The 19144-nt window shown below is 41.6% G+C and overlaps 1 protein-coding gene across 15 annotated transcripts in view; it reads right to left on the minus strand.

Annotated features, from left to right (window-relative positions):
* The window catches only part of picalma (phosphatidylinositol binding clathrin assembly protein a), a 40073-nt gene extending 25215 nt beyond the window's left edge, over positions 1-14858 (minus strand). For 14 of the 15 annotated variants that reach the window (XM_035625154.2, XM_035625153.2, XM_035625152.2 and 11 more), the window contains exons 1-2: positions 14700-14858; positions 14213-14499 (exon numbers count right to left, since the gene is read on the minus strand). In XM_035625154.2, coding sequence (XP_035481047.1) covers positions 14213-14342 — 130 coding nt within the window. In that variant the 5' untranslated portion in view covers positions 14343-14499; positions 14700-14858. Of the gene's footprint in view, positions 1-10167; positions 10323-14212; positions 14500-14699 lie in introns of those variants that run through there. The other variant, XM_035625148.2, reaches the window with a different exon arrangement.
* Between the last annotated feature and the right edge of the window lie 4286 nt (positions 14859-19144).

Consider the following 19144-nt stretch of genomic DNA (forward strand, 5'->3'; position numbering starts at 1 on the left):
TATCACCTGGGGACTATGGAACAATACAAGCACTGAGTAAATGCATTGAAGAAATAAACGACTGGATGCACCAGCATTTTCTTCAAATAAACAAAGAAAAAACTGATATCATTGTTTTTGGAGCCTAGGAAAAATGATTTTAAAGTTAGCACCCAGCTTCAAATGGTAATGTTAAAAACCACAAATCAAGCCAGAAATCTGGGTGTAGATAGATAGATAGATACTTTATTTATCCCAAGCTGGGAAATTCCGGTGTAGCAGCAGCTCATTTCACACGGGACACATTAAAAATATATACAATATCTACACAATTAAATATAAAAATATAAATAGAGAATAAGAATAATAAATTTAAAGAATTTACATGAAATATTAACAGTGGAATAGTGCAGTAGTACAATCAGTTACCAGTAGTGCGCAGAGGAACATGGTAACATGAAGGTGCAAATCTTCCGGGAATTATGTTTAATGTTTAGCTTAAACAGAGTATATCCGTCACCCAGAGGTGAGGTGTTGTAAAGTCTTATGACATGCGGCAGGAAAGGTTTCCTGTAACGGTCCTTGTGACAGCGAAGCTGAATCAGTCCATTGGAAAAATAGACTGATTCAGTCTAAATGTTATATTTTGTTCTTTATTTTTAATAAACATGCAAAAATTTAACAAAAACTATTTTTTTTATAAAGTTTATATTGGGGGTATTGTTTGTAGAATTTTGAGTAAAAATTCATGTAATCCATTTTGAAATAAGGCTGTAACATAACAAAATGTGGAAAAAGTTAAGCACTGTGAATACTTTCCAGATGCACTGTATGTCTCAGCAGGATTTGGGAAAACTTGTCCATGCATTCATCTTCAGCAGACACGACTACTGTAGAAGTGTCTTTACAGGTCTCCTTTAAAAAGTCAATCAGACAGCTGCAGTTAATTCAGAACGCTGCTCGAGTCCTCACTACCAATAAAAAGAAGATCATATTTCTCCAGTCCTCAGATCTTTACACTGGCTTCCTGTTTGTCATTTCTGATCTTTTGCTTTGCTATGAACCATCCAGACCTCTTGAATTTTGATGTTAGTGTTTCTTCCCAATGCTTTCAATGTCTTATGTGAAGCACTTTGAATTCCCTTGTTGTTGAAATGTGCTATGCAAATAAACTTGCATTGCCTTACAATTAAAATACCAAAATATTTAGCTTGCTGATACTATGTTTGGATCAGATATTCAGTGCTGCTGTTACAAGGCAGAATTTCAGTGTAATGGAATTTGACCTATTAGGGTATGGAGGAGGAAGCTGCCATCATGGCTTTGTGTGTTCTTTATGTGTTCACTGTATCAGAAGCAAACTGCAGCTGTGTTCCTGTTATTCTCTTATGTGTTTAAATGCTAATGTGTGTGTTTACTCTTTTCAGGTAGAATCTGCCAACAGCACATTGACATGGTCTTTACTATGGTCAAATCATACAAAAGTTATTTCATGTTATTCAATCAATTCACAAAGTTTTATGACCCTACAGATACGCCTGTGATTTGTGGACGGATTCATACACACTCAGTGTGGCTGCCATGGCTGAGCGCCACAACCATCTGGCCTGAAGTAAAAGGAAATGCCTTCGGGTTCCTTCCATCAAGGCCATGGGACTGATCAGTGATGCCAGGCCTCATTAGACTCCTCATATATCTTCAAATACGCAGAGAGTCCCACTCGCAGTGCTCTGTGACCATTCTTAACTGCACTACTTGCACTTGATCTTGATAGTAACCTTTCATCTTTTATATTAAGTGTATGGGTTTATATTTACAAAAAGAAACATGGGAAATGGGAAAGCCGGCTCACAAACCCAATGTTTGTTTGTTTAAAAAAAAAATAAAAGATATCAACTATGTGAACTATGTGAAGCTTCCAGAATGGATACAGCTGGTAGAACAAGGGAGGAGCACAGCTGACTGCTGCATTTATATGGCAAAAAAAAAGAAAAAGAGACACACTTTGTGCAATGAAGCCACATTAATGTGATGAATCCAAAATCCTGAGCAGTCAAGTCTGACGGTTAGAGAACAACACAATCTGATTTCTACATGTAAACAGATATTATTAAAGAGGTGGCAAAGGAAAGTCTTCATTTTGTGCTCTCATAGAAAATCATTTGACAGACTAACCATTGACAATGATCCCAACTATCTAATACTCCTACCCATTAGAACACAAAGAGAGGCTTGGCAGAAAATGGAAATAAATATTTAAGTGAATTCAAATTTGAATGGAGATGAAAGATCTTCTCCAGGCCCTGTTGAGTCCTCAGGATGTTAAGTTAAGAGTAACACAGACAACTTCCATTTTATATCCTGACTGCATTATTCTTAATGTGTTTTATTGACTGTGTAGGTTAAATTAATTGAAAACAGCGATTTGACTCTCTTGTTTAACCTAATTGTTAACATTGACTGTTGTGTGGGAGGTGGCAGTGTTACCCATTGAGGCCTGTTTACATGGGTGGTCTATGAATCCTCCTCAGTGTTTGCAGAAAGCCACACAAAAGGCTTTTTGCTCTTTACATACACAGTAGCCCACCCATGTGACAACAAAGGGCTTTTCAGATGCAACTGAAATGACTATGGGGAGCACAAACACACCACCAACTTTCTCCACTGGTGTTCGTGAAGCTTCTTATTGTACAGGAAAAATCACAACAGACCACAGCTCTCGATCGTCAGATGGAGAGGTTGCTTACACAAGGGTTTGTGTCGCACGGCAGTGATCGGCTGCTGGAGCACTGCACAGCAAGCAATCATCATCAATCATAATTATTGACAAAATTACGAATCCACTTCGGTGAAAAAAAAAAATTGATTCATTTAACTTTATAAAAACAAACATTTGATTTAACAGCAGATTTCTGTGAACTTTAAATATAATTCTATTGGGGAAAAAAGAATTAAAAAAGCCCTAAATATCCTCAAATATCTATATGGTGGCAGTAGGGTTCAAATTAAAAGAGTTTCCATAAAGGGATCAAACATTTTTAGTTCCCACTCAATAAATATAAATTTGAATGAATCAATAACTGCCTTAATGGCATTTCATTAAAAAGGAAAGGCAGGTCAGGGTGAAATGATGACATGATATTGCAATGTGTTAACCAGTTTCTTCAGTCTCTGGTTGCTAACAGTGATAATTGGACACATGCTATGCTAGGACGCATGATGGTATGACATTTCTTCATGAGTCTAAGAGCTTGATGTGTAGGTGGTTGCATTATAAAAACTGCCCTTGATTGATGACTGTGTTTACATGGCAGAAGTCAAGGTTGTGTTAGCTTCTCAGTTTTTTTATGCCTTCATTATTTGGTTATAGAGCACTTTGTGATTGGAATCCAATTTCGGCTTGTGGTCCGGACACCACCGTGTAACAAATATTGCACAGCATTTGCTGTTGTTGCTCGTCACACTCCTTAAGACCAAAGTGTTTCCAAACAGCTGAATTGGTGTCACCTTTCATGTTGACCGAAGGCTCACTCTCACCACCTTACTGTCATCGTGGAACATGCTGAACCAAAGACACCACAGCCTGGCTGAGAGTTAGTTTGGGTTTTTGGGTAGAGGTGAAAGTGCAATGCTGTGCTGGATTTATAACACAAGTCAAAATCAGAACATCACTGCGAAATGGAATGCAGCACAATAACAGTTTTGTTTCAGTTATCATTGGAACCCAAGGTCGTAATTGAAAACAAAATTGGATTATCGCCTGGCCCTGTGTACATCAGAGGCTGGCAAATTAAAACTTAATATGATCAAAGCAGAGCCCATTATGACAATGTGCTGAGTCTGACAATCTGAGTCTGAGATGTCCTTAAATGGCAACCTGTATGGAGGAAAAACTCTTGATTAGATAAAAGCATGAACTTTACTTTGGTGATGCTCAGCCTGTGATAACACAGAGACAAGACACTAAGACAACATCTATCCACAGAACTGTGACAGGTCACTCTGACAAGAGTTTATAGTAAGTCAGTTACTAAGAATGATAACGTAGTAACATGTGAACAGCACATCAATATACATTATGTACAGAACTGTGGCAGAATGTAGTAAAAAAATAAATACCTACATTCAGCAGAAGGAAATACAGTGATTAGTTAAAACCTGTTCGGTTCTACAGAGACGATACCATGAGCAGATTTCAGCAAGTTCTCAAAAGTGATTATGGTTTGTTTCTGCTGCTAAATGTCACTGACCGGCTTCAGCCAGCTTGTGGTATCCTGACAATTCAACATTTTGTCAAATGGAGTGAAATTTATACGAAACCCCCAACTTCCTTAAAATCTACTGTTACTCAAAGAGAACTGAAATTGTTAAAACACATAGCAAAATACATTTTCTTTGGAGGCAGCTTTTATAGAATTCATCAGCGTTAGGCAATCGTGTTCAACGTGAACTCTTCGTCCATCAGCTTAAAGTTCTTTGGTATGTTGGCTAGGCCACAAGAAGCAAACATTAGAACTAAATGCAAAGTAAGAAGAAGCTGATAAAACCCCCACACAGTCTGTGGATGGGAATGGCCTGCATATGTTTTAGCCAGACAGAACATTGCACATTTTCTGACAACACAGAATCTGTGGTGTTCCATTCGTAGAGAAGCATTAGCCCATCTCAATATATACAGCTGAAATTCTCTCTCTCTCTCTCTCGCTCACTCTCTCTGTCTGTGAAAGGTAAACACACTGGGACATACCACAAGTCAAAGACAGTTGAAAACACATGGTTCACTGGTTTTAAGAAGGTTTGTGTCTCTTATTGAGGAAATCAGAAAGGGGAAGCATGATAGTGTGTTGACTAAGTTGCAAGTGTGGCTGCATTTTTGAATGAAGCAGACCACTGACAGGAAGTGATGAGACGCAAAGAGGAAGTAGTAGGTAAGTGTGATTGTGCACCGCAATGGCAAGGTAACTTTGTTACAAGTACATATGAAACAAACATCTGCATCTTTGATCTGTCTGAGTCAAAGTTATATAAGAGAGTAGCCCCATTTAACCAGCACTGTTGTAAGTCTCCAGTGGCGTAGCAAAACAGCAGATGTTATATCTTTGATATAACGTCCGATACATGCATTGTTGGCTGTGCTGTCTCATTAAACAGAGCCCACAAGGCATCAAATTAAGTTTGTTTAAAAAAAGGATTGCTGCATAAAACCCACCAGAGAGGGGAGACTAAAAGAACCCACTGACGTTTCATTAGTGATCTGTGGCACAAATTACTGCTTTATGACACAATAACCTTTTACTTTAGCGCCTATGCTAAATCTGTGTACATCCTTGACTGAATAATGCCAAAGTAATTTACAATAAGATGCTCAGTAGGGCTGCAACGATTGTTTAAATTATCGATTAATCTGTTGATTATTTTCTTGATTAATCGATTAGTTGTTTGGTCCATAACATAACATAAAATGTTGAAAACTGACAATGGTGTTTCCCTACATATGCAACACAGAGTGGGGATTAAAAAGCTGCACCTTTTACAAGCATCATTGTCCGTATATTTAAAAACAAATGCTGTCCTATACAGCTACACGACTGTCGGTAGCAGATGATTCCACTAAGTACAGACAGACAATTTAATTATCACACTGAGCAGAGCCACCAAAGAACTGAGGTCTGCTCAATAAATTCATCTTTGTTCCGCACCATTGTGTTGAAGGACATCAGCCAGATACCTGCTGACAGCTGTTAGCTACCATTAGCTGAATGAGGTATAAAACTTCACACTGTTCAGTCGACCTCCTGTCCTCCCCTCATGTCAGAGATAATATCTCCTCAACAAAACACAAACAGATCTCAGATCAGGGTGAATATTTTCAGTATGACCCTCTAGTAGATGTGATCTCTAGATTCATCTATGAAACAGACAATCAGCTGACCATCCTGAGACACGACGGTCCCAGAACCTGTGGCAGGTCCACATAGATGGTATCTATTCACGGTACAGTTCATGAGACTGTCGTGACTTGGGGCGGCTCATACAGTGCCTATGGTCTACTTTCTTCTTTCTACCTTTTTGTGCATGTTTAATAACAAGCAAACATTTTTTGCTTGTTATGTAGCACTAAATTAAACACAGAACATTTAGTGCAGATGTACATGCTTACTGTGAAATGTTACAAATACAAAGATTTATATGATGATGTTAAGAATTAATGTTGAATCATTTAAATGAAAAACACATTTTTTTCATCCAGCCCCGATAACATGAACAGGGTGTTGAGGGCATTCCAGTGGCCAGTCAAGATGCTTGCCTAATTGACAGGAAATGAGTGACAAGTATCCGATCCAATCTCACATTTGATCAGCTCAGATGCCCTGTGCTCTGGGAAGTGGCTGGGTTGTGAAATGATTTCCTGTTGGCTGTTTACCCATGACAATCCAAAGGCTTTGGAACCAGAGGAACACTTCCTGCTTCAGGAAATGTCCATCTCCCTGCCATCCAGCTATTCTAAACAAGACGTGGGCTTAAGTTTGTGGTGAAGCATTTTGCGTCAAGAGAAATACTTGAAGCAAAATGGAGACGGATATGTATCACTTGTTGACGAAGACCTCTCTGCTGCTGCAGGGCTGAGCACAACATCATGGTAGACGTTAAATCTCCCAGGCCAATGAGAGGTAACCTGGCATAGCCAGACTAATAAACAAATCCGTATCTGTCTGGGATTTTCGATTTCCAAGAGGCGTTGCCAATGGTCGCAGACCAAACGGCCTCCGGACACAATTGGATAGACCTACAACTAGTGAGAGAAACAAATCACTTGACGTCTGTTGGGCGACGTGAAAATGTCAACAGACTACAGCAGAGAGGAGATGATAAGATATGATGATGATTCCACAATGTCTGTGAACCAGTGTTGTTGTTTTTGTGGCAGTAACGTGAAAATACCAGGTACTTTTGGTCAAATGTTCGGCCATCAGCAGCAGCCTTGGTTGTTTACAAAAGGCGCTACTCTTCGCGTCTCGGTATAAACCCCACCCACTGTCAGATAATTGGTTGTGATTGGGCCGGCAAGTTTTCTGCCGGAGGGAAATCACTTCCCAATGGATGGGGAACCAGACCGAGTCTGGCAGAGCAGATGAAATGAGCTCCAAGAACACGTCTGGTTCCCAGGCTATTTCGGGGGCACAGTGCACTGCCATTCAGCACAGCTGGTGGACAGGACATCATCACTCTTTTTAAGAGCTGTCACTTGATGCCACTGCAGTCACATGCTCCTCGCGTGTGGAGGGAGAAACCACGAGGACGGGCCTCCGGGAGGGAGCAAGGTACAGATTCACATTAGTGCATCTGCCATTGTGCCTCAGATGAACCATGTAGAGATAGACATGGCTGAGGAAACTCAGCCACCACTTCTGACAGGAGGATCTGAAAACATTTTCATAATGCAGCACTTTTATCACCATCTTCTTCACCAATGATTTACTGCTTATTAGGATTTTACACATGGACTCTCCTCTGCTAATTCAATAATAATGCTGCACCAGCAGGTACGGCAAAATTACCCAAGCAATAAAACCAATTCATATTTAGAACAGTCCCAACTGTAAATCTTCTCTATTCTCTGTGATGTCCTGTTGGTTTATGCTGCCTGAATAAAATCTCACCATAAAATCCTATTTCAGTGAAAACCAATAACATTTTCTCATAATGCAACTTCACAAAACCTTTGCTTTGAAGATTTTACCATTTCACTAAATCAGCAATACACCTTTTTTTTTGGCCATATCTCCTCATTGTGAATTAAATTCTGGTTGCACAGTGTAATAGCTACAGAATAATGACAAAATCTCTGTGATTGGTTTCACTATACAGTTTTGTCCACTAGGGCTGCAACTAACGATTATTTTCATTGTTGATTAATCTGTCGATTAAGTTGTTCTGTTTATGATTTTGACGTTCAATATAACTTCTTTTCCCGAGTTAGCGTGGGAATCTTTTGTTTGTTATTTTGGCCATGGAGACCCTGACGTTTGATCACTTCAATTTCTGAGATTTAGTTTCATTTATCTGTGAATCATTTATCTCAAAATAAATGTCATTCATTGTTGCACTTAAGTGTTTCAGTAGCCCCTTTTCTTGCCCCTTTAGTTTAATTTTACAAAGGTTTGGGTAAACTTTTTATGTTACTTACGAGCGTTCCCCTATACATTAAAATAGTTCATAACATTAGTGTTGGAGGCAAAACTTTATCTGGCCATCCCTATTACATAGTTTAACATAACAACAATGCCCAACAACAACCAGCTATCTTAACTGGGCTCACAGGCCAAACAATTCCAGTGGGCAAGAATTAAATGTTGCAGATGAAAGCAAAAGGACAAGAGAAATGAATGAGATCGTTCAGAGCTTCACAATTCCCTTCAATAAGGCTCTGCATATAGCCCCGGGCTGTGGGTGAGACTGTCAGTGGAACATAAGGGCCTCACTCAATGGCCTCACACCCTACAAACTAAGGCAAACAGTGACAACAATGGATCAAGCAAAGTTGGAAGAGGAGCAACATCTTCTTTCCAACAATGACTACAGGTCAATGTCTAAAAAAAAAACAATCTGTTTAATTTTCAAACATCCTGTTTGGATAGTTCTCGATAGTCCAATCATTAATGTTATAATGGAGATAAGCTATGTAAACACCACATTGCACACTGTTTTCCAACACTACGCACACTGTAACAGGAAATGGTGTAAATGTCTTATTGAAGGGGTATTACTTGTAATACCCCTTCAATCACCAACCTCTTTCCCACAGCCTTTGACTAAAAGTCTTAAACCCAATCACAAAAGAAATGTTAGGCAAGTATCATTACTCAAAGGCTTCGTCTCTTGCGTGAAAACATTTAGTCATCTTCTTTTCTGTCAGACATAACGGCTCATGTATGGCAGTAACGATTTTGACACAGACACTGTGAAACAAACGTCTTCCACAATCCTGTACCGTGATACAAGACTATGGTACACTGCTACAGCCTGTTGAACTGTCATTACTTTACTAATGTAACAGAAAATATTTCACTACACAACACATGTACATCACACAATATTATCAAAGTTAGTCTAACTTTAATGTAATATCCATTAAAACAAAACAAAAAAGAGCATTTCAGGTAGTGTCTCCGACCACCACAACTTTGTCAGATTTAAAATCAAATTTTACTTGCTTTGCTTCGGCTGAACCTTATAAGTATTGAAAAAGAAGCTTCCTTACTGGTGTATCCTGATAGGGGTGGGAATGGCTTATGGGCCACATTAAGGTCATTCCTGGACTCACAACACACCTTCCTCCCTTTGTAATATAAAAATGCCATTGCTGGACCTAGTAATTCAGTCCTGGTCCCATCACATCCTTTTCCGGTTAAGAAAATATTATAAAAAGTGTATAAATGCGTTGGAGAAATGTATGTATTGATGTAAAGACAGAAACACTGGCATGAAATGATTTAATCACTGTAACCCCCCACCCCCATATTTCATTTGATTGTCCTGTCATTATTATGTTAGCTATGTCCTTGTACTGTCAGCCTCCTTTTACTGTACATTTGTTTATCAAGGAAAATCTATAATAAAATTTAAATCCACTTTTTATTTTTTAAATAATGCACCACAGGCCAAAGATCGTTTCCGGTACAAAAGGTCCACAGCTACTGCTGACTTCATGTATTCATTACCTCATGAGAGACCTTTGAGCAGTTTAACAGCAGTGTGCAATCAACTCCAAGTAATGGCAATAACCCAGGACAAGAAGAGCGCTGCCATGCACCTGGGCTGCCCACTGTTCAGCAGCAATTCTCAGTGGAGGAAATACCATACATTACAGAACTGTGCAGCCACAAAGACCACATGTCCCAAAGTCTGTAGTTTCATACTCTCTGTTGGGACGTGAACTGTACTAAACCCACGCAGTGCACATTTTCCCAGAAGTCATTTCACACTTACTTTCAACCAACATGTAAGTAAATACGCTAAGGCAGTCATCAGAGGTTGATTTGTTCACCCTTTACTTTTCCCCTTTTGCTAACTGTGGAGTCCCTTTAAAGTTATGTGTTTGAGTTTATCTAGCATGCCCGTGTTAAAGAATGTGAACCGTGGCCCGGCACAAACTTAACATAGACAGCGCGGAGGGCCATATCTCACCTGCAGTCCAGACAGTAGGAACACAGGAGGGGAAGTTCAGCTCGTAAGGAAACTCCAAACACAAGAGCCCCCTTCAGCTATCTTTAAATACCTCAAACCTAAGTGAGATTCTTGCCAAGCAGATACTCCGGTTCAGCAGCTCCACAGAGCAGCCACATATAACTTTGCTGTCTGGAATCAGGAAGGTCACTGGGACATGGCCCCGTTAGAGCATAGTCCATCAGCTGAAAGCTGTGGTTATTCAAAAGCCCACATGTTCCAACATCAAATATGGTACTAAAAATAGAAGGTAAATGGGAGTGGACTCAACTCTGTGACAGGAGGTTGCCAGCAATAACAAGTAAACCATTTGTTACTAAGCTGGTTGAAACAACAGCCCAAAGCAGGGTGATGCAACACATCTGTTAATCAGTTTCTTATAATAAACATCAGGAAAAAATACCATTCAAACTCTGAACAACAAACATGAGAATAGCTGAATATAAACATCTGTGTCAGACAGACATGTCATCGACAACCTTACAACAGGCCGACTGATGACTACTTCTATTCAAATTCAACTGCGAGGAATAATTTGCATAGTTAGTATACTGCCTCAATGCTTTTTCAGGACCAAAGTGCTGCCAAACACTGAAGCCTACTGTGCCTTATTTTTACTTGTACGGTGGACAGAAGTAGGGCAACATCTAAGATAGTCTTGCTCTTAAGAGAAACAACTGAATGTAAAAGGAAAAGTCACTTTTTTGATGCTCACAGAACGACTAAAGTATGACGTTCGGAACTGATAAGTAGAACCAAAATGTACGTTTGTTATCGAACCCAAGAATCTTGGAAATGTTGGTTCTTGATACCCAGCCCTAATAACCATTCATGCTGCCAGGGCTGATAAGCTTAATGTGACATGTGGCTGACAAGCAGAAAATAATAGTTCAAAGACAATAGAGCAAAGACCAGATGGTAAAATGGTACAATGGGCTTCTAGTCTAATGCTGCGTTCACTGCGAATGCGGATCCTCCCTACGTTACTCTCGTCCTGTTGTCTTACATTGTATCAGAAATGGAGGATAACTATTGTTGCTGTGTGGACACCCCGACACAACTTGCTATTTGTATCGTGACCGGGTGAAGAAGGAGAGGGCTTGGCATAAAGTGATCAAGGAAGTTGGACACTAGCTTTAGCCCCAGTTAGCATAACTGTTTTGTGTGGCTTTCTTCATTCAAAAGTTTATGTTTGCGCGGATGTGTGTGTGTGTGTGTGTGTTAGGGCTGAACGATTTGGGGAAAATATCGAATCGCGATTTTTTTTTTTACAGATATTGCGATTGCGATTCGATTTGGGATCATAATTAGCGCGAGCGCACACACACACTGACAGAGAGCGAGATGTGTTGAAGAGGAGAAGGGGATAGAGCTCTCTCTCTGTTAGCAGTCTGTCTCTATAACGAGGGAAATGTCGTGGTATTCGTCACCTCACGGTGCCACGTGAGACATTTTCATACGGAGTAACAGTCTCAAACAACTCTCGTGTGGTTCTGTGTTCGTCACTACTGTCACTGATTGTTGGTGCGGTGCTGGCTGTGGATGTGGCACTGTGTGAAGCGCTGATACAGGTTGGTGGTGTTGCCCCGTGAAGTAGCAACGATAGCACGGCATGTTCTGCACACTACCTGACGCTGCGCACCATCCACTTTTTAAAACCAAAGAACTTCCACACAACCGACGTGCTGCTCCTCTTCGACATTAAAGTCTCCGCTGTATAATTTTCCGACTGTTCTGTCGAGGATGAGGCAATTGCGCAGCAGGTAAGTGCAGCGTGACTGCTGTTTTTTCTTTGCGCCGAGCGCTCTACTCGCTCTCGTATCACGTGACCCGTGTAATCACGTCCCTTGCGATTTGAAAATTGCGGTCTATCATATCGTGATATTATCGCAAATGAGATTAATCGCTCAGCCCTAGTGTGTGTGTGTGTGTGTGTGTGTGTGTGTGTTCAGAAGAGGTTTATCGAAGAAAGAGGAAGGAAGAGAAGGAAGAACGGGCAAATATGTGGGGTTATTCGTGTGACTAAATGCACCATTATTCATCACTGAAAAAAAAACTTTACCGCACAATTCACATTCACCCATTAACACACATTCACACAGAGCTTCATAACACGTTACTTCATCTATCACATCATTCACATACTGTCGTGAGGGGCAAGGACATTTCAGCATGCGGCATTGAGGAGCCGGAAATTGAACCACCGAACTTTCTGGTTAGTGGACGACTCTCTCTATCTCCTGAGCCAGTACTGTACTGACCATGGCATATTATCTCTAGAGGTGTAGATGTTTAACGACAGTTTACAAATAACTAAAAAAGAGGATCCACGTCATCAGTCGTAGACTGAGTGTAAAAGTCATTAAATGATCTCTGAGATTCGCTGAAAACAAGATCGTGTACGTCTTCAAGATCACATATGATATTAAATGGTCAGATCACCCACCCCGAAGTTTTACGTGACACAAATTGCTGCTGAACAAATGCAGAGAGAGCCAGAGAGAGAAGTACAACGCCTGGTTCCTCTTTCAACACCACACAGTTGGCCAATCATGGCATGAAGAGGGCATGAACAGAGAGTTCTAGGAAATAATCGATAGACAACCCCTAACAGAGAAGTGTGGGAACGGGGATTTCCGGTGGTCTCCAACATTCCATTCAAACAAAGCATTAATCTAGTTTAAAAGATGAGATGAGATAGAAACACGATTGCGTCAATCGGTTATTGCCAAATGCCACGGCTGAATTCTGTGTCAGTGTTGCTCAACATGCAGATACCACACAGAAGAAATGTGTACATCTGAAGACTCTGGGTGCACCATGGGGGCAAGAGATAGAAACTCTATCATGGCTTTCACTTTATTATTAACAGCTCTAAAATAAGCGCATCGTGAAAGATGGCAACAATGGCTCAGTATTAATTTGCCTGTGTGCCCTCGATAAAGCTGCATATCAAAGTCGACGACCGCACAGCTACTTCCTGAGATAAGAGCAGCCCCAAGCGCGCTACACTCGTTGGACCAACACAGAAAGACTCTGCTGAGCTGTAAACAATTGAAGTATTCACTTCCCAATCAGAGTCCTGGCACAAACACAGTCCACACATTTGTACCGCCAAACAAATCAGTGTAAAAAAAATCCAACCGAGCCTTTTGGAATTGTAGGTGCTGGTAAGAGTCACATAGTGCATCACGCGCCCACAGTATCAAACTACATGCACAGTTGTGGAGTAGACTCTTTCTGCTACCTGTGGCACATGCAGGGGAGGATGCCACGAGCTGAAATTTGGAATAAACACAATTCTGCTGCAGGAAATAGAAGTCAGACTTTTCAACGACGACAAAAAAAAGTTCACTCAGGTTGCTCCGTGTCTGCCCTTCACTCTGGTGCAGCTCTCTTAGGTTATGTGATCAGAATGTGGACTGTACAGTTTTGGTCTGCAGAATGGAGCTAAAACATCCTCCAGACCGACGTCTGCTGCCAACACGAGTGCCATGTCATCAGCAAACATCACGACAAGTCGACGGATGCAGGAGAGGAGTTCCGTGCATTGCATTTTTCTACGGAAACCGGCTACAGTGGTCTCTACAGTAGTCTCTACAGTGGTCTCTACAGTGGTCTCTACAGAGGTCTCTACAGTGGTCTCTACAGTGGTCTCTACAGTGGTCTCTACAGTGGGTCTCTACAGTGGTCTCTACAGAGGTCTCTACAGAGGTCTCTACAGAGGTCTCGCCAGTGGGTCTCGCCAGTGGTCTCTACAGTGGGTCTCGCCAGTGGGTCTCGCCAGTGGTCTCTACAGTGGGTCTCGCCAGTGGTCTCGCCAGTGGTCTCTACAGTGGTCTCTACAGTGGTCTCTACAGTGGTCTCGCCAGTGGTCAGCTGTAGTGCGGCAGACGTTACATGGAGCCGATGTGCAGGCCTCACAGCCGCGCACACAGCATTCACCTCAACCGTGACTAAAACAGGGCAATCTACCGTCCGCGACCAGGGAAAGCCGGATACTCACAGTCCAAGTGTTTCTTCTTGGGTCCCATTATCTCATGCGTGGTCGCCTTGCACACGGTTTTGGTGATCGCCGAGCCGGTGACACTGTGCTGCGCGGCGGTTATCCGGTCCGTGATGCTCTGTCCAGACATCCTCGGTGAAATCACACGGTCGCCGTTTTACAGAAGCGTTGTGTTTTTGTTCTTTTTGTTTGGGGGAGGGGAGGGGGGGGGGGGTGTTTCCCGAAGCAAGCGGGACAGCCGGTGGGTTCCGTGGACGGCGTCGGGTCTTCGAACAGCTCTGTGCCACCTGACAAACACCGGAGACAAGAGTGGGAGATGAGAGAGGCGACCGCCGACACGACCGCGGGCGTTCGGTTTGCGCGTGCGGGCTAGCTGGCTAGCTAGCTAGCTAACTGACGGGAGATGAAACCCCGACTTTGGTCAGAGACTTTTGAATGGACCTGCAGTAAGAAAACCTTCCGTGGTTCATGGCTGAAAGATACGCACCCGGACGTTCACTCGGTGCCTCGCGTCCACGACGTCTTCGTCCCTCCGCACGAAGTCTTCCTCACATACCGGAGCCAGACAGACGGAATAAAAATAGATGCTACTTCCGGAATACGTTTTCACAGTAAAAGACCCGAAGTGAGCGGTGAAACACACCTGGCGGAAGCGAATTGGATTTACAAAAATAAAGCATGATTATAACATGACTTACTCTCTGATTTGTTCTGAGGTAATGTAGACCAACGTGTTGAAAACGCATTCAATAAACTTCATTTCACAAAATGTAAACTAGGAGTCTAAAGTTTTTTTTAAATAAAGGTCACTCGTTCAATTCAATCATCAATTTGTCTGATACCGATATTATTTCCTCAAACTCATACAGGATATACATTAAAATCAAAAAGCAAACAACAAACAAACAAACAAACCAAAAACCCCTCTAACAATAGTGCCATCCTCCTTACGCAGCACCACAGCACCTCCCGAAAAGCCATGACTAATTACAACCATCATGAGCCTTTAATTGATTCAAAACATGTCATTTCCAGTCTTATCACCAGCTGTGGGTTGTGTCTGTGTTCCAGGGTGAGGAAAGAGCCTCCTCAGTCTTGAGTATCAGAGTATACTTTACACGTTCCTACTCTCGAATTGTACTCGTGAGTTTCAACTTGGCAAGTTGAAACTCACAAGAAATCCGGACTGGTTGGAACAATAGCATGTGCTAATATCAGCCCCTCGGCCTGGCTCTGGTGGTTACACTTCAACACAACCATACTTGACTGCACTGACAAAATAATCTGAACTCACATTTCAAGACTTTCAAAGTCTTTTTTCGAGATGCACTTGATATCCAATCTGCAATGTCATATTACGAATCCAGCTTCAGATGAACTGCATCCCTCTGTCAAATTTTGTGTGTATTCATGCACAAAATGCACATAACGCACCACTGGCATGACAGCCACCGCTGCCTTGTGCTTATGATACCTCAGATTTTGTGTAGTCTCAGCAACCAATGTGCTTAGGCCGCTGTTCAGGTAGATCATTTTGTACTCATTTGAGATGAACTGAGCCTCCCCTGGAAAGCAGGCGGCAGCAGAGGGCAGCAACAAAAAGCTGCAGTCAAGACCACAGAAGTATCATCATTGGAGAAGATATACAGTCTCAACTCTTGTTTGACCTGATCCTGAAGAAGCCTCTGTGAACTTCCACCTTCAGCTCTCTCCACAGATGTTCTATAGGGTTTTAGTCTGGCCTTTGTTTTGGCCACTCAGGGACAGTCAGAGAGTTATCCTAAGGACAATGAAAGGTACACAGTCACCCTATATTTCATGTAATTTGCACTCAGGAGCAGGTACAGCATAGACCTGTCTGTATTTGGCTGAATCCTTCTCGAAACTCTGACTCTGTCTGCATGAACCTAAGTTTCATCAAAGAGGAACATTTCAAGCCTTACCATGAGGTTAGAGACTGCGTCTGCCTCCTGAACCCACATTTGAAGCAGGTTCTAAAGGAGTGGAACCTGGTTGCTGAAGGCCCTGCCTCCCATGGTTCAGGTTTTGTCCCATTAGACCAGGCTCTCGGAGTCATTCATATGCTGTTTGGTAAACTACCAGCAGGCTGCCATATGCTTTTTACTCAAAGTAACTTCCATCAATCGGCCTGATTGAAGAAGGCTGCTGAGATGGTCGTTCTTCCAGTCGATACCAGAGGGCCTCTGAAGCTCTGTGAGAGTGGCCAGTGTTGTTTTGGTCACTTACCGGACCAATGCTCTTCTTACTAAGTTGGGCTGGATGGAAGAATTAAATAACAAGAGTTATTCAAAGTCAACAACCAGTTCTGCGAAATTATGTTAAAAGGCAATGGTTCACGGAACAAAAGAACTTTGGTTAAGTTTAGGGGGGACACGACACCACTGGCCAATAAGTGTGATCGTGTAATGTAAAGTAATGTATTGTCGGCTGTCTTCTAGTGGTTTGCATTTACGCGATCCAGCGATTCTCAAAAAGGGGAATGGAGCATTTCTTGTTGTTTGATCAATACCTGCAGGAAGCAGGGACAACAATTGCTCTCACAAGTTGATAACTCCATGAGGGCTCTCTGTCCTGATCCCATGCAAAGTATCCAGAAGGATCCCTGTGGCAGAAGCGGCCCTGCTCCATGTGCATGTTGGCCTGTTTTGCATGCCAAGTAGTGCAGGGCTATTTTGGGATGCAATGGAAAATATGACATGAAGCACGTGTTCATTTACACCCCATACTCACCACAATTGCCAAAAGTCAATAAATGGAACATGAATAGATGATAACAAAGAAAGTTCTTTGATTATCTGGGGCCTAAACAGGATGTTTCCTGTGTGACCTACAGTAAAGGCCTCAAGTGGGCCCCATATGTAGAAATTATTCACTTAAAACTTTCACTCAGCTTTTGTGATAACGTTCTCATTTAGATCCCGAGGAGTTCACAACTGTTGGCTCCTAACTGCTTAGTCGAGAGCAGCTTTGATGTTTCTGACTGCACTTGAATATGCCATCCCTTGCTTCCACTACAAATTGGTATAACTCTGAGGACATCTAGTGGTGAACATTAGCAGTTATGGCTCTGTATATATCATGTGGAGAAAGAATTTAATGGTAAGGGGTTTGATCAGGGTTATGTTATGTGGGAACAAATCAGTGAATGAGTAGAAAGAAGTCTTTCTTCATGTTCTATTGTCTTTTTGTCCGTTGAAACATACAGAATCTTGAAAACACCGTCGCTGAGCTCAGATTGTCTCAACATGAAAAATTGTGTGGCAAACAATAAAGACCAAGGAATGTAATGAACATCACTAACAGCACTTTTTTGACAGTGAGTCAAAGAGTTTTTTTGTTTGTTTCTCTTTAACACTTAAAAAGAGGCAACCCACTGTTCAATCATTACTGCCAATCGTTCTTTAGTTTAATAAGATAATATTCATGTGGATTCTGAAAGTGTTAATCATCTAATAGAGAAATGTGAAATGCAGCCACACATGCATAGTAGACAATATTTTCTTTTATACTGAGCTCCTGCTGATAAACAAATGTTATTTGTATCATTTATATTTTTTTCAAAAGGAAGATTTCAAAGTGAATCAGAATTATATCTCATAGGATACTGATGGTTCGTATCATTTATCTAATGATATAATTCATTTCAAAAGTATATGAGAAAGATGTTTTAATTCATCTTCTAGAGGCAATAAGGGACAACAATATTTTCAATTCCAGAGTGGCTTTTGAATGTTACACAGCATGGAAAGAACTCTCCTTTGTGTAACAAATGATTACTGGCTGCAGACTCCTTTTTCTTTCTTTTTTACTGGCTGAAAACTCTGGTCCAATTGGTTTGTTAACTGCTGTTCCGAAGCCTAAAGTTGAGCATTTTGACCAACGCCATCTTGTTTTTTTGGATCCAGAAGTAACCATATTTGAAGGATAGGTCTTTCTGAGATCTCGTCCACTGCGCGCCAACCTACTATGTGCAACCATGCACCGATTGGACGGTATAAGCTTTAAATCACGCTGTATCCGGGCCCCAATGTATGCCGTGCTTTATCATCTATTTAACTCCAAGTGAGAACACAATTTACAAAATGAACATCATGCTGTTTTGGAGAAGGCTTGAAACTAGAAAATGCGACTATAAACTCATAAGGAAAATGTTTACTGTTTACTGATCTTATAAATCAAGTGAGATGAGAGTCATTTTCTCTTATACTTCTATAGAAACTGACTTCTAGTTTCAACAATTGAGTCGCCCTCTGCTGGTCATTCCAGAGAATGCAGGCCCCAGGCACTTGCGCATTGGCTTCACTCTGTGGACTAGGGGACTACGTCCATTTTCATAAACAGTCTGTGCTTTGGTCACTGCACTGTTAAAGGGGCAGTAATAAGCGGATTCGTTTCCTCACGGTCTGCTAGCTGTCAGTTCTGTGTGTGCAGCCCTATCTCTGTAAATTTCAAACCCCAACACCACGTGTAGAGTTTGTAAACATCACTCCCCGACACGTTAAGAGACGTGCTGGTGAATGCCGCTACGACTCAGGGGTTTTGGCCTAGTGATTATCCTGTCGGTCTGACATACCCAAGGCCCAACACCAGCTGGTGCAGTAAAATCATTAACAGCAACAAAGGGAGAGACAACCCCTCTCCAAAATCACTTACTGCCCCTCCAACAGAATGTAACACAAAATTGTATGGATGTGAATGTCTGGCTCTTACCTGGAAAACAGGACATTTTTCACCCACGATTTTAAATCTTCAACAGCTAGCACCACATGTGGAATGCCCCCAGGATCCCTTCTGGGACCAATTTTATTCTCAATATGTACTATCCCTCGGCAACACAATACTTATATTTCACTGTTACATGAAAGATACACAATTATACCTCTCATTCAAGCCACATGAGCACACCACACA

This window comes from Scophthalmus maximus, chromosome 2 (assembly GCF_022379125.1).
Source record: "Scophthalmus maximus strain ysfricsl-2021 chromosome 2, ASM2237912v1, whole genome shotgun sequence".
In the NCBI taxonomy this organism is placed as follows: domain Eukaryota; kingdom Metazoa; phylum Chordata; class Actinopteri; order Pleuronectiformes; family Scophthalmidae; genus Scophthalmus; species Scophthalmus maximus.